At 37.9% G+C, this 13,548-nt stretch overlaps 1 protein-coding gene across 4 annotated transcripts in view; it reads right to left on the bottom strand.

Annotated features, from left to right (window-relative positions):
• The window catches only part of frmpd1a (FERM and PDZ domain containing 1a), a 40,517-nt gene that overhangs the window by 5,964 nt on the left and 21,005 nt on the right, over window positions 1-13,548 (bottom strand). For 3 of the 4 annotated variants that reach the window (XM_086142737.1, XM_086142735.1, XM_086142736.1), the window contains 11 exons: window positions 11,756-11,858; window positions 11,601-11,646; window positions 9,697-9,801; window positions 8,292-8,387; window positions 7,733-7,858; window positions 6,798-6,917; window positions 4,654-4,790; window positions 3,344-3,563; window positions 3,062-3,244; window positions 2,471-2,615; window positions 1,013-2,323 (listed from right to left, as the gene is read on the bottom strand). In XM_086142737.1, coding sequence (XP_085998863.1) covers window positions 1,013-2,323; window positions 2,471-2,615; window positions 3,062-3,244; window positions 3,344-3,563; window positions 4,654-4,790; window positions 6,798-6,917; window positions 7,733-7,858; window positions 8,292-8,387; window positions 9,697-9,801; window positions 11,601-11,646; window positions 11,756-11,858 — 2,592 coding nt within the window. Of the gene's footprint in view, window positions 1-1,012; window positions 2,324-2,470; window positions 2,616-3,061; window positions 3,245-3,343; window positions 3,564-4,653; window positions 4,791-6,797; window positions 6,918-7,732; window positions 7,859-8,291; window positions 8,388-9,696; window positions 9,802-10,962; window positions 11,031-11,600; window positions 11,647-11,755; window positions 11,859-13,548 lie in introns of those variants that run through there. The other variant, XM_086142738.1, reaches the window with a different exon arrangement.

The following is a 13,548-nucleotide window of genomic DNA, read 5'->3' on the forward strand; positions in this document are numbered from 1 at the left end:
AGGATCTTAAACAGGATGCTCAGTAGGCTCCTGCTTTTTTCCATGCTGATTTAACTGATTTACATCAGTGTACAATGATTAACCTAAAACAATAACCGTTGCATTAAAATGCAACTATTTTGATTAGTTTTTCAAAACAATTTAATGGAAGCATGTAAAAAAATACTCAACTCGAAAGCAATGCTTTAAAAAGAAAAAGTGCATAATGGAATCTTATTTGTACTGAAAATAAACATGGAAAGAAAATGTTAGGCCACCATCAATTTCATTGTTCACAATATTGTACTGCAAATTGAAAAACCATCAATTTCTATGATTATCATAATTTATTTCGACTGTAATTTTTAAAGATTGAAGTCAAACATTAGTTTTACATCACCTCAGAGTACTCTCTGAGTATTTAAATGGATGTCAGTATAGGGTTAGATAAAATGCTTCTAAACACTAAATCATAAGTAGAGCTTGCCTGCATTGATCACAATACTATTGATGTACACTATTGAGTGGGTCTTTTGTACAAATGTTGGTATTAGTGTTTGAGACTTTGACGATTGCATCTAAATTGTTCTGATCAATTAACTTTATTGCTATACTGAGTGACGCTGCACCGATCTGCCTGTTGATATCCCACTCCATCCTCCCCTCACTCGTGAACAAGACCCCAAGATACTTGAACTCCCCCCACTTGGGGCAGGACCTCTTCGGGCATTCCACCCGTTTTAGGATGAGGACCATGGTTCCAGATATGGAGGTGCTGATCCTCATCACGGCCGGCTCACACTCGGCTGCGAACCACTCCGGTGAGAGCTGGAGAACGCTGTCTGTGTTCAATAATAGTGTAAGGTGTGGTCTGTTTTGCCTCTTCCTGGCAATGAAAGTGTACTGCTCTATGGTGTGATGCAGCAGCTTAAATGTGTAAAATCAGCCACTAGATGGCAGCATCAGATATGTAGCTAAATGATTTGACGAACACAAAATTCTTAGGAACAAAGATGACCACAGGAACAATCACCTCGTGGGATAGCCCCTGATGTTGGGTCTTCGGGCGAGGTGAAGCGATCCCTGGCATCATAGAACTCTTCATCAGAGCTGCTATCACCAAAGCCAGGGGGTGGCTGGAGGATGGGAATCAACTCCACTTCTGCAGGCAGACCTCCCTCCACCTCCCCTGCTACTCCTTCATTACAATTCAGGAGGCTACGAGCACTGTCGGGGGTGATGTTGGAGCAAAGTTTGTAGTAGCAGCGGGCGTCACTCTGGTCAAAATTGAACACAAAGTCAGTGTTGGAGGACAGGGAAGACAAAGGAGGGGACAGCGGGTGTCCTTTAAAACTACCCTCCCCGCTTGGCTGTCCGTCTTCATTTGTTTGCCTTGTGGACTCCTCGTTTTCCTTCAGTAGCTTCATCCTCCTTCTCCTCAGTTCTTCTTCTTCATCTTCATCCTCCTCACTGGCCTCTGGTGGACTTGGCAGGAAGTCCACAAAGCGAGAGAGCTCAGCAAAACAAAGGGAGCTGTTATCACAATAGAGGTTGTTGGAACATTTTTGGGAAAAGTCAAGATCAACAGAGGTGGATAAGGGTATGAGGCCTTGGGGATTTGCTCCGTCTGTGCATTTCCTGCTCCCTCCTTCGTCACTCTCAGGGCTGGTGAGTTGAATGAGGGGATGGGAGTGAGCACGTGGAGGAGCAAGAAGGTGGAACTCAGACTGTCTTTGAGGACAATGATGAAGCTGATGAAGGGAGTGGCTGTAAGTGATGGTTTGTGAGGAAGTACTGGGATGGATGGAAGAGGAGGAACATGACAGCAAATCATCCTCCTCCAAGGCATCTAGAGAGTCACTGGAGGGACTGGTCATGACACGGGAGTCAGTATGACATGAATCTGATGCTTCGGACACAGATGGCTGATCCTCAGTTGCATGCACTTTCTCTTCTCCTGTTATCTTGCGATCTTGTTTCTCTTTCTCAGTCTTGAACTTTACCACTTTTATCTCAGAACCATTGTCGATGCCTTTTACCTCTATTTGTCCACTCGAATATGCCCCCAATATCTTCTCTGTGTTTTCGTACCTGCCCTCTTTGCTCTTATTCTGTCTCTTATCTGCGATAGCATCATTTTCTTCCTTTTCCATTTTTTCCAACCACGCTTTACTCGCGTTGCTGTCTCTGTTTCTCCTTCTTTCTCTGTCTTTTTTTTTCCTTCCCTCAGGGTCTGATGATGACCTGAGACGTGGGCAGGGCTTCTCAACACAAGACTTTAACGGTGGTTCCATGTCTAGATCTGAGGAGCTGTCAGAGTCGCTGCCACACCGTGACACGTAACCTGTGGATATGAGCATAAATGCGTATCTAAAAGTCAGTTAAAAGTAATCTCAGTGTCCTCTTTCTTTATCACCCTGAGACTAAGAATGGTGCATGACCTTATAGTTGTGTATTAATAGTTGGCTGTGTATGTGTGAGTTCTTTGTACCTTCCTCAGCAGACACTTTGTGTTTCTTGGAGGCATCAATCCAGGGAAAGATGTGAAGGTTGGGGTCAACAAACACTCGACAGTACCCCGCTATTAGACAAGACATATCCTTGGCTGCCACTGACTCCAATAGTAATGTAATTGGCTTGGTATTTGACAGAAGACACAAAAACATCAAATGATACAGAAGAATTTCTGATATGTTTAAGAAATCTTGTGAAAATTTGTCACAACATTGCTGAGAAAAAAGTCAAACAAATTTGGAGCACTGTAAATCACTCTTTTTTCATGTAAAAATATATAGAAATTAACTATTAGTCAATAGTAATTTGGACCCTGAAGTTTGTAAACAGCTGACAAACAATGGCGTACCAGAGAGGCTAAATCTCCTGTCCTCCAAACTGCTGATCAAGTAAATCCATACACATTTCAATTAGATACAGTGTATAAAAAACAAAACCATGCCAAAACATGGCACAGCTCCCCTTTGTAGCAGTGTTTGTAATACTGATTTGTACACAGATGCTCCTGATGAGGGCTAAAATGTTCAATCTAACTTTTGATTGTCTGGATGTATATTCCTGGTCTCACCTTGATGTCCTGCAGGTATATTTTGACCAGGCTGACCTTGTCAGATTCAGGAAGCAGCTCAATGCGTGTGATGCTGGTGAACTCTGTGAGGGTGGAGAGGATGCTCAGTTTGTGGTTGACCACCTGACTCACCCCATAACGTGCCCCGACCAGCAGGGTCACCATTGACTCCCTGTCTTGGAGCTAAATGATGAGAAATGATTGAGAAAGATACATTAAACATTTTGAATACCACACCAAGACAGGCGAATTTACATACAGTGTTTTGCCAAACATCCTGACCATCATGGTGGCACTGAAGGATTTCCCGCAAAATGACTTAAGATCGCTGAGCTCCTCCAGGTAGTTAATGCGTGCCTGATTGACTGTCAGTCCCTTCTGTTTGGGATCGTGCTGTGAGAGGCTCTTCTTCATGTGGTAGCCAATGGCTTTTCTCAGATCTTTCTCTCGCATGTTTCTCAACAGGGTGGAAGATACAAAATTCTCTATGCCCCAGGTCTTCCTGGAGTAAACACAGAAGGGCATCTTTAACTATCTCTTAAGGGGCACAGATTGTTTCATGAACCATATCTTTACTAGAACTACGAGTACCAGAACTACTACTAGTACTACTGTTGGTGCTACTGTTATCATAACAATAAAACAAGTAGTCCAGTAGAAACAGAATGGTCACAGAAAAATGCAACACATGCAAACATGTCATGTTGGTATGGCGTGTTTGTACTTAAAACTAATTTAAAACTAATTCTAAAATTATTGTTTACATTTTTCAGTAGAACACATCTTGCACATTATTACATTGTATTTTACTGTACTAAGATGAAAAAAAAAAAAACAAAATAATGTAAATACTCCCAACAGTATTTTTCAGATTATAAGAGAAGCACATGTCATGGTATATGTTACAGTGTAATTTAATAAATTCTTTTAATAGAAGCAACATATAGATAATAACAGTGAAGTCAAACAATGATTGAGCAGCAATATGGTGAATAGGAGCTTTGTTCAACACCAGATATTCAGGTCAAAGACTGAATCAGTGACCATCTGGTCTACAAAACCAAAGCAGTTTCAACTGGGCCTCTAGTAAATTAACTTTTACACATTAGGTGCGATTGGTTGTTTTGCTGAGTAACTGCAAGTAAATCAGTGTATGAAGATGCTGGATAGTTAGTCTGCATTTTTAACTGACAATTTTTTTACCTGTCCCCATCAATAAAAAAATAGTTATATTTTGAACAAAATATTGGTTATTGTAGAAATAAATTCACAGACAGTACAGAAAGTCTCCCTGCTGATTTTGACATCCAGTCAATACCATATTTCATAAAAATATAGCTTAGTTTGTTATTATAAAATAGTTTCAAGGTGATGATGACTTCTTCTTTAAAAGTAATAAACCAAAATTTCATAGTTTTAAAATATTCATTTGTCATGAATGCAAATTGAGCCATTTTAATGCAACGCATATCTTCATCTGACGTCAATGAAATTAAAATGCGGTTAATATTAAGTCTGGGCAATTATTAAATCATAAAACATAATGTAAAATTCTGTTAACTCATGGGCAGTAAACATGTTTTATCTCTCACGTGATCATCTTCAGGTTGGTCTTTGGTGACTGTCCGCAACTTGCCAACCTCTCTTGGATGTGCAGAGCAGCGAGTCGTAGGGCGGTGTTACATCTCATCTCTACGGCAAAGCGTTCCTGAAGCACATCATTCACCCCCTAACACAAATGCAAAAACACACACACACACATAAACACACATACACACACAAACACAGAGTCAATCTATTAGTGTGCTTATAATTTACCAATAACTACAAAACATGAATCACTTAATAAATTAGTCATAATCTTTATTGTAGACAACAAACTTATAACATGGTCAGGGAAGCCTGGCGACGGCAGACTGTTTCCTTTAACAAGGAGGGATATTTATCTTTGACAGGCTCAATTTTCAAAGACTCCTCTAGGCCTCTGGTGTGTCTGTGAAAGCTGCTGCTCAGTTGTGGGCTGTTGACACAATGCAGCATCATGTAATGTTATTAAGACACAGAAGACAGCCAATGTGTTGTGATATTGTACATTTATTCCTTTATTTTTCTTATCTGTGAGTTGCTCTGCATCTAGTATCCAGCTCAACTGACTGCGTTGACACTAAGGTTTTATTGTTTGTACAGTTTCTTGTGCATAGAGGCACGAGTCCAGTTGTAAGTAATTGATATCTTGAAGGCATTTTTTTATCTCACCTTTACCCTCAATCTCATTTTGTATTCTTTAGCCCTATTTGTTGTCACAAACTACTTTTGTAGTTTACGGTTAATGTTGACCTACTTTAATATGATAAAGCATTTCCATTTTTACTGACACAAGAATTAGTTAAAATGTGAAGTAAATAATTTTACTGAACAAAAAAACATTTTCACAGGAAGTGTAACATTTCTGTTTGGTTTAAATGAGTCAAGACAGTAAGCACTGAGCAGATATGTAAGTAGGTCATGATTCATGATTATTATTTTATATGGTGTTTTTCCTTTCTATGTGACAAGCTTTCATTTAAGTAAAATTTTCAATGGACATGAAATAAAAGATGTAAAAACATTTGGGGGGGTTAGCTGAAAAAAAGCTGAATTTCAAAGTCAGACAGTTTACCTGTTAGCTGCTTTGCATTCAGACAATTCAGACAAGCTGCAGTAACTAAAGAGACAAAACATTTTTTTCTTTTTCTCTTTCTTAGTGTTGAAAGCATCTTCCAATCAGATTATGTTTTGACAGGTAGCCTGGACATTCCAGGGATCAGAAGAAAGCTGCTTTGGCTGTGAAAGATGTGAATCTTTTCGGGAACAGGTTTGTGAAAGTCACAAGATTTGAAAGATTTGATTAAGTCTTACATTTGATTTAATTATCCTATACAGAATAGAATAGAATAAAGACATACTAAAATCAAATGCTATAAGTCTATACATCATGTGAAGAAAGTATATGGGGTGAGAATGTCAATGCAGTAAGAAACACAAGAGGAACAAGAGGCTGAATCAAGAGGGTATGGCTTGATATGAGGTTGTAGGCAAAAGAAAAATGTATTGAAATAAAATACTGCAAAATAAAAACAAATATCTTCCACTCTTTTACTTAGACTGAAAATATACAATGAATGAAAGATACATTGGGAATGTTTGTTATTGTTAAAAGCAGTGTTACATTAAGAGACTATTGGTGTAGTGCCTAAGGCAGCATCAGCAGCATGGTTGCTCCGCATTATGGAATATATCATGAAATGCATCTATACATTATCCATCTGTATTGTTTATAGTATATTTAGAATCTTCTTTTTTGTTTCCATCTTTGTTACTCTCTTTACTATTTCTATTTCTAAACAGGGCTACTTAGCACTTTTCCTCAAAGGGATGTTAAGAGAAACAATCATGATAATGGTTTATTAGTCTTTAGTGTGTTTGCTAAATTATCCTGTTTATCCTGTTAGCATTTTTTCCTCCAAGGATCTTGGAAACATCCTGCCTTTCTTCACATTCATCGACACAGACAAAGTAAATAGGCAAATAATTTTACATGCTCATTTGATACATGTAACCCTAATATGTTCGCAAAACAGTTGCACATTTTCTTTGGATTAATTTTAAACACAAATATACACATTTGAAGCATGACAGCCTTTAGTAATCAAGCTGTTAGAATGCATGGCATGTTGGAAAAGATTGAATTATTTACCTGTAGGTAAAGGTACTCAAAAGTAGTGGGATCCTCTTGAAGTACAGTTTGGAGGTTTTTTGGGATAAAACACACTCGGAACAGACATCTGTAGTCATGGACCTCTTTCTTCTGAACAACCTGGAACGACAGACGGATGGATGGACACACACATACACACATAGAAATCATGTACACTGGGTGCATCAATAGGGAGCACTATGCACTATGCTGATGAAATTTCATATTAATCAAATAGACAGCCTGTTAATTTTTTATAACATTCCAGACAATATTACACTAACTTTGGGTCTGAGATGCAAGTAAAAAAGGACAAGTTTAATTGTAAGATCAAAGGGCAGCGTACACACAGTTGGCCATCCCTTCTGGGACAGTTTCATGGTAGCACATCAAGACAGGAAAAGATTAGCAAGGGTTAGAGATTGGACTTTGAGTGAGCCAATCAAATCACCATATTTTAATACCCTTAGGAATGAGAGGCTGCTGGCTGATTCTTTGCTGGCAGATTATCTTTTCTTCCTTTTTTAATATTTAAGAACATCAAAAATTATTCGTCAGACTAGCATATCTGAAAGACAAACCTGTACTTGCATGCTCTTTCCAGGCCTGGCCTTAATCGGCTATATCAACTGTATGAGTCCCACCTCATCAAATGGTGCAAAGTTGCTAATGAACATACATATTTTTCCTGGACTGGTCCTGCACGATTACAAAATATGAACCCCCTATATAAAAACCCAGATCAAAATTCAGCATTGTTCCTTGTACCAACGGTTTTGCTGTTTTTTTCTGGCTTTATTTTAAATAGGTAAACATCTAGATATTAGTATCAACTCAAATATTCATTTTCATTTGAAAGCTACCAACTAAATCCAAATGTCATCTTTTAAAAATACAGGCAAAAACTTCTCATCATCACCGGTAAAACTTCTTACCTGCTGTATCCTTTCCTCATCATGAAGCAGCAGAAGTTTGGTGACACTGGGCTGCTGCTCTAGCACCAGGGAAAAATTCTCGATACATCTAAGGGAAAGCTTTTCCTTCAGTGTCATCACAATGTCCTGTTGCACAAAGGAAATGTGATCTTATTTTATGGCAGGTGAGCTGGTTTGGGAGTGAAGTGAGGAAATCAAATTAAGTGATATTCTGTTGATATTGTTAAAATTAATTTAATGGAGGATTAATTAATTAATCTTCGATTAATCCTATATTTAATAATCCAATATATTGGATTAATGATGCATTTTTTGCCTCATTTAAAGAAAACAACAAAAAACACTTTGTATTTACTAAGGATACAGAAAACAATTACCATCCAAAAATGTCCAAGGTATTTACCACTCTTTCTCAGTAATTCAAATTGATAACATTAATTATGACATGCTTAAATATCATAGGGTTGTTTCCAGGTAATTGGCAAGTCATGTATGAAGTCTGAGAAACATTGGAAACGAGGATGCTTTTCAAAAAAGGCATCAAAGAGCCCAACCAAACCTTGACTGTGGTGCTGGAGTCAAATTTAAAGGCCTTAGTCTGTCCATTCTCCAGATACACTTTGAGAACATTCGGCAGGAATAACAGTGAGTTGCCCTGCAAGTAAGACATGGGTAAAGGTTAAATGGAGAGTTGAATGAAAGTTTTATTCAAACTATGTTGTATTCAAACATTCAGCAAGCAATTTCAAAAGAACAAGAATTTATATTTAGCATACAATACTATATTTTGTGCTAAATATTGATATAAAGATGGAAAGGGATGAGGCCATGCATCAATCCTAGCTCTACCCACAGGGCTTTGTTTTGCATCATAAGCTCTTCTTCGCACTGTCATTCTGCACAGGTTTTGTTGAAGCTGTCTTTTTGCTGCCACATCTACTCTCTTTTAAGATGATGCTGTGTTGACACTGTGACATAACGAAACATCGATGCATGACTGTGTGTGAGTGTGTCATCTTCTCATTTTGAATTTCTCAATTGTTCCTTTGAGTTCATGACAACTCTACCCCTCCTCTTGCCTGCATTCCTCTAATTTTCTTTTTATAATCAGACGTTTATTGTCCTGCAATCACAGTCAATAATAAGATGGGAGCAAATATTGATCTCCATTTTCCATCATCAGTAATGGGCACTCTAGCCTCTATGGTTGGACTCAATCAGCTAATTTTATGTGCACAACAGGATGGAAATTCTGGTCCTGCCCAGATCTGACATTAAGAAGTTTTGAGTTACCGCATGTAGTTTTCCCACTACCATTAAGGGACTCCTTATTCTTATTTACATTCATTCACCCTCAGACTGACAGAACAGAGAAAATGCATTAAGTTACAAGAACTCCTTACTGTATGAGAAACAAGATGTTAGTCTGTCTAAAAATACCAAAAAAAAAAAAAAAAAAAAAAAAACAGCCAGAGCAGAAAAAAACAATTTATATTAAACACATCACAGTACAATTTTCCAGTTAATATCTATTTATATCCCTATTTGAAAAAATAATTTTGAGGGGAACAATGATTAAAAACAGGATATTGCAGAGAAACGGCATTCAAACTGTTTTTCAAGGGATCTAAGAGTTAAATTTGACCTGTCTGCCAGCTCAGACTGTGACTTGTGTGTAAATAGGGACTAGTAACACTTTTGCTTTGAAGGATGAGACAAGAGTGCCGAAATTACTGCAGTCTGTTTGGAATGAAGAGTTTTTATCGTCTTCCAGCAAATTAAAAAAAAAAAAAAAAAAGACGGCTAAAAGTTGTGCTCAAGAACAAAGTTGCATGATTTCTATAAAAATAAAAGGACAAGGCTCCGTGAATATTACAATGACAACCTTATTAACCTTAACCTTAATAAATAGTGAGTGAGATGAGGGAGGGACAGTCAATGATGTTGGATGTTTGAACACTCACCTGAGCGTGTCCATTGACTTCGACCTCTTCAGCAAAGTGAACTTTTACAGGGTTGGACTTGAGCTTGGCTCTCTTCTCTGGTGTGATGAATGATGACTTCGGACCCTGGAGGGATCACAAGTCAGTGAACCGGAAATAAGGATATAGCTTCATACAGTATTTTTTTTTTTCAGAAAAGCACAAACTCTAATAACCCAACAGTTTTTCTTATGCTTGAGTAATAGACACTGCAAGTGTTCATGTGCATTTGTGTTCACAGAAAATGTCTGCTGCAATACTTCCAATGCAAACCCCATCTTACACTGACTTTCATAATTGCTATAAAAGACAAGTTTCTTCAGGTTATTTTCATTTTATCTCAACCTTAATAATATCCAAAAGGGGGAGGAAATTGAAGGATAATGACATCAAAACTCTAAAAAAGTCCAATACTGGATCTATGAAGCATTGCATGTCTCACTGAAAATCTACCAAGTCCTCCAATCTTGAAATGAAGCTTGAGAAGGCATGAAGCTCATCAGAGCTGCAACTACAGCTTGTTATGAGCATCAATGTAGAAAAAAAAACAAGTGCTACCAGTCAGAAGCACATACACACACACATGTATGCACACAAGCTCAGATGCACAAACACACGCGCGCGCACACACACACACACACACACACACACACACACACACACACACACACACACACACACACACACACACACACACACACACACACACACACACACACACACACACACACACACACACACACACACACACACACACACACACACACACACAGCAACGAAGTATAAAGCGGCTGGCTGTCAGCTTTACTCAGCAGTTTGCCAAACAGCACACAACAGGATATGTGAGAATGTGAGAGATCCTAGAATTGCACTCCATGGTGTAACTGAAATTTTGAACATTTTTGGAATTCTTTACAGTGGTTTGTCATGGTGTTTAATGGTAACATGGAGGTTTATTATCATTACAAAAACATATATTTTCATGTTAATACTGAAATTATATCTTTGTTGTTAAGATGCTGATGATAGGAAAGCATTGACTAAATAATAACTCAAAAAATTACATATTCAAGACACTACCAGCCCCTGTGTGAAGTTAGAAGCTGATTGGTAGCTGTTACACAAAAATGTGCAAAAGTAATAGAATAAGGTGAGAAAAGAGTAGAGACAGGACCAAAGCAATGTTACTGCTTATTTGATGTTTTTTTTTCAACTCTAGCTTCCTATACCACTTAAAATATAACTCACATGGCTAACTGCAGTTAACCTTGCTATGTAGTAAATTGGAGCAGACATCTTGTCTCTTTCCTATAAACTCTCTTTTGATGAGGCACCAGGAGGCACACTTGGCTGAAGGCCCTGGATGGACAACAGGGAGAAAACAGTATTTTTTTTCTGTGAATATTCTTTAACTGAATTAATTAGGATTTTAGTTTTAATTATGATTGTTACTTGCTTCTATAAGAATATACCTCACTGCCAAAGTCATGATGGTTTCTTTGCTTCAGGTATGGTGGTGATGAATAATTTCTGTGAAGTGCTAATAATTCCTTAAATGTTTGAAATGATGAATTGCAGGAGCTAGCATCTATGACTCAGATACAAGAGTTGCCTCCATCAGCAAAGCAAGTAATTATAATTCACATTGGTTACTCTTTGATGGATGTGGTTCAGCCATTTATTATTCTCCTCTCACCAACTTCAACTAAGTGTTTCAATTCCTGTACACATGCAGTTGCAAGCACACAGACACACAAACAGAAAAGCTGAATTAGATGCAAATCAGTGACAAAATAATTCCTTCTTTCAATTACAGAAGTGTATGTGTGTGTCTCTGTGCGTGTGTGTGTGCGTGTGTGTGATTCTGTCTATTTTTGTCAACTCACCAGCATTGTTCTAAGGACAGTCATTGTCAACAAATCCTGACACTCCCTGAAAATAAGAGAAGGGAATAAAATAATTTTAATCACTTTTATGTTTGTGTGTATCAATACACTTGTTTACATTATCTATGCCTGTGTGTGCAGCTGTAAATTTAGACCTTATAATTTCAGCAGCCTGCTCTGGGGTCAGGTCATCGACCGCAACGTTATTGATCTTCACGAGCTGGTCACCAGGGACAAGCCGGCCATCTGCAGGACCACCTGGACAAACAAAAAGTCCTTCTGTTGTCATGCCCAAGGGTCCTTAATTTGTCCTCATACTTAGTTCAGAATGGGCTGATGATGGACAGGTTCCAGGATCTCAATATTCTTGTGATCTCCTTTCATGTTAGTGATACACAATTTGTCACAAAGCTCTCAAGAGCTTGTGACCAGATTGTGTACCCATCCAATCACTGCTATGAGTCTAAAATTTGATTTCTATGCTGAAAGTCTTCTTTCCCCAAGACGAAATGTATTCATTTAGCAGACTGTTTTGTTGATACACTTGCAAAATAATAGGAGTAACTGCTCCTTGCATGGTTTAAGTAATGTCTTCATAGAAGAGGTGGTCAAAAAATAGAATCACGGACACAATCTGAGCATGACGTTAGAATTGCCAATCAATCAAAACAATCAAGACTTTCACATGTGTATTTTGGCACATTGCAAGAATTTATTGCAATGTTTATATACGTGGCATTTACAGAGTCCAGGTTTATCTTTTCAAGTCTCAAGAAAACAATTATGAAAGGCAATATGTTTCGTTTACAACACGCAAAAGATGCAAAGAGATAGACCTGAATTTAGGCTCTTTTGTGCCAAAGTAGACATGGGATATGGAAGTCTTTATGTGTATATACTGTGTATATGTTTGCTTTGGATGGAGCAATTCAGCCATTCAGTCATGGTATGAAAGAGCAAACTCAAATCAGACCAGAAAACTGAGGGGTATTAGTGAGTGGATTAGATTAGACTTCACTTGTATATGTATAGAAAATAGAATTCTGATTTCCCAACATCTTGAACATCTGTATTTCATTGTGGTGGTGAATGTTGGCAATCCACTTACTTGTTCTGCATTGCTACACATTATGGGAGATACAGATTATACTGTGCTATTTTATTTCATGTCAGGATGGCTCTATCTTCACATTTATACAAAGTAGGGATTGTGGATTAGTCTGTACTCTCAGAATATTTATGATTTTCAGGAGATGTTCACATTTTCCAAAACCACAACTGGCCGTTTACTAATCAGGATAGTCAAATATATATAATACAGTTAATTGCCAAGAGTCAAATGCAATGCACTAGATACTGCTAACCAAATACAGTAAGAAGTAAAGCAAACAAATGTTCATCTTTAACAAAAACCTTTAGTAATGATATTTACTCATTGTTTTTTAAACAAATGTACCATTCAAGCATTTTAGTATTCCTGAAATCAGGTACGTTTCAACTTTAGTGGTAGCAGGACAAATGTTTTTGAAAAATGTATAAAACTTGTTAGGTGTTCCTATTCGCAGTATTGGCCAGGGCTCACATCACAATTCCCCCCTATTAGATCTGTGGAAGTCATTGACTTGGCGTTTGCAAATCAACACAACGCTACAAAAAAACCCGATACAGACATGGCGCAGACACACACTATCAATGTCACAGGCTAAGTTTACTTTCGATTGTGTGATTCTGTGTGCATGTAAGCATAATGAGCATATCGGCATCCCTTGGAGGCACATTTTTTTGTTCTACACACCAGCCAAAGGCTTGAGGTGATCTGGTAAAGTTCCATCCTCAATTTCTTGCTCTTTCTAGTTGCTCAGGAAAGAACAGGCAGAACGAGACATGAAGCAGTTCTTCCAAGTGAGAATAAAATGTGATGGATTTATTTCTTGAAAATATTATACTT

This window comes from Fistularia commersonii, chromosome 35 (assembly GCF_037954325.1).
Source record: "Fistularia commersonii isolate RoL2024-O1a breed Wild chromosome 35, RoL_Fcom_v1.0, whole genome shotgun sequence".
In the NCBI taxonomy this organism is placed as follows: Eukaryota; Metazoa; Chordata; class Actinopteri; order Syngnathiformes; family Fistulariidae; genus Fistularia; species Fistularia commersonii.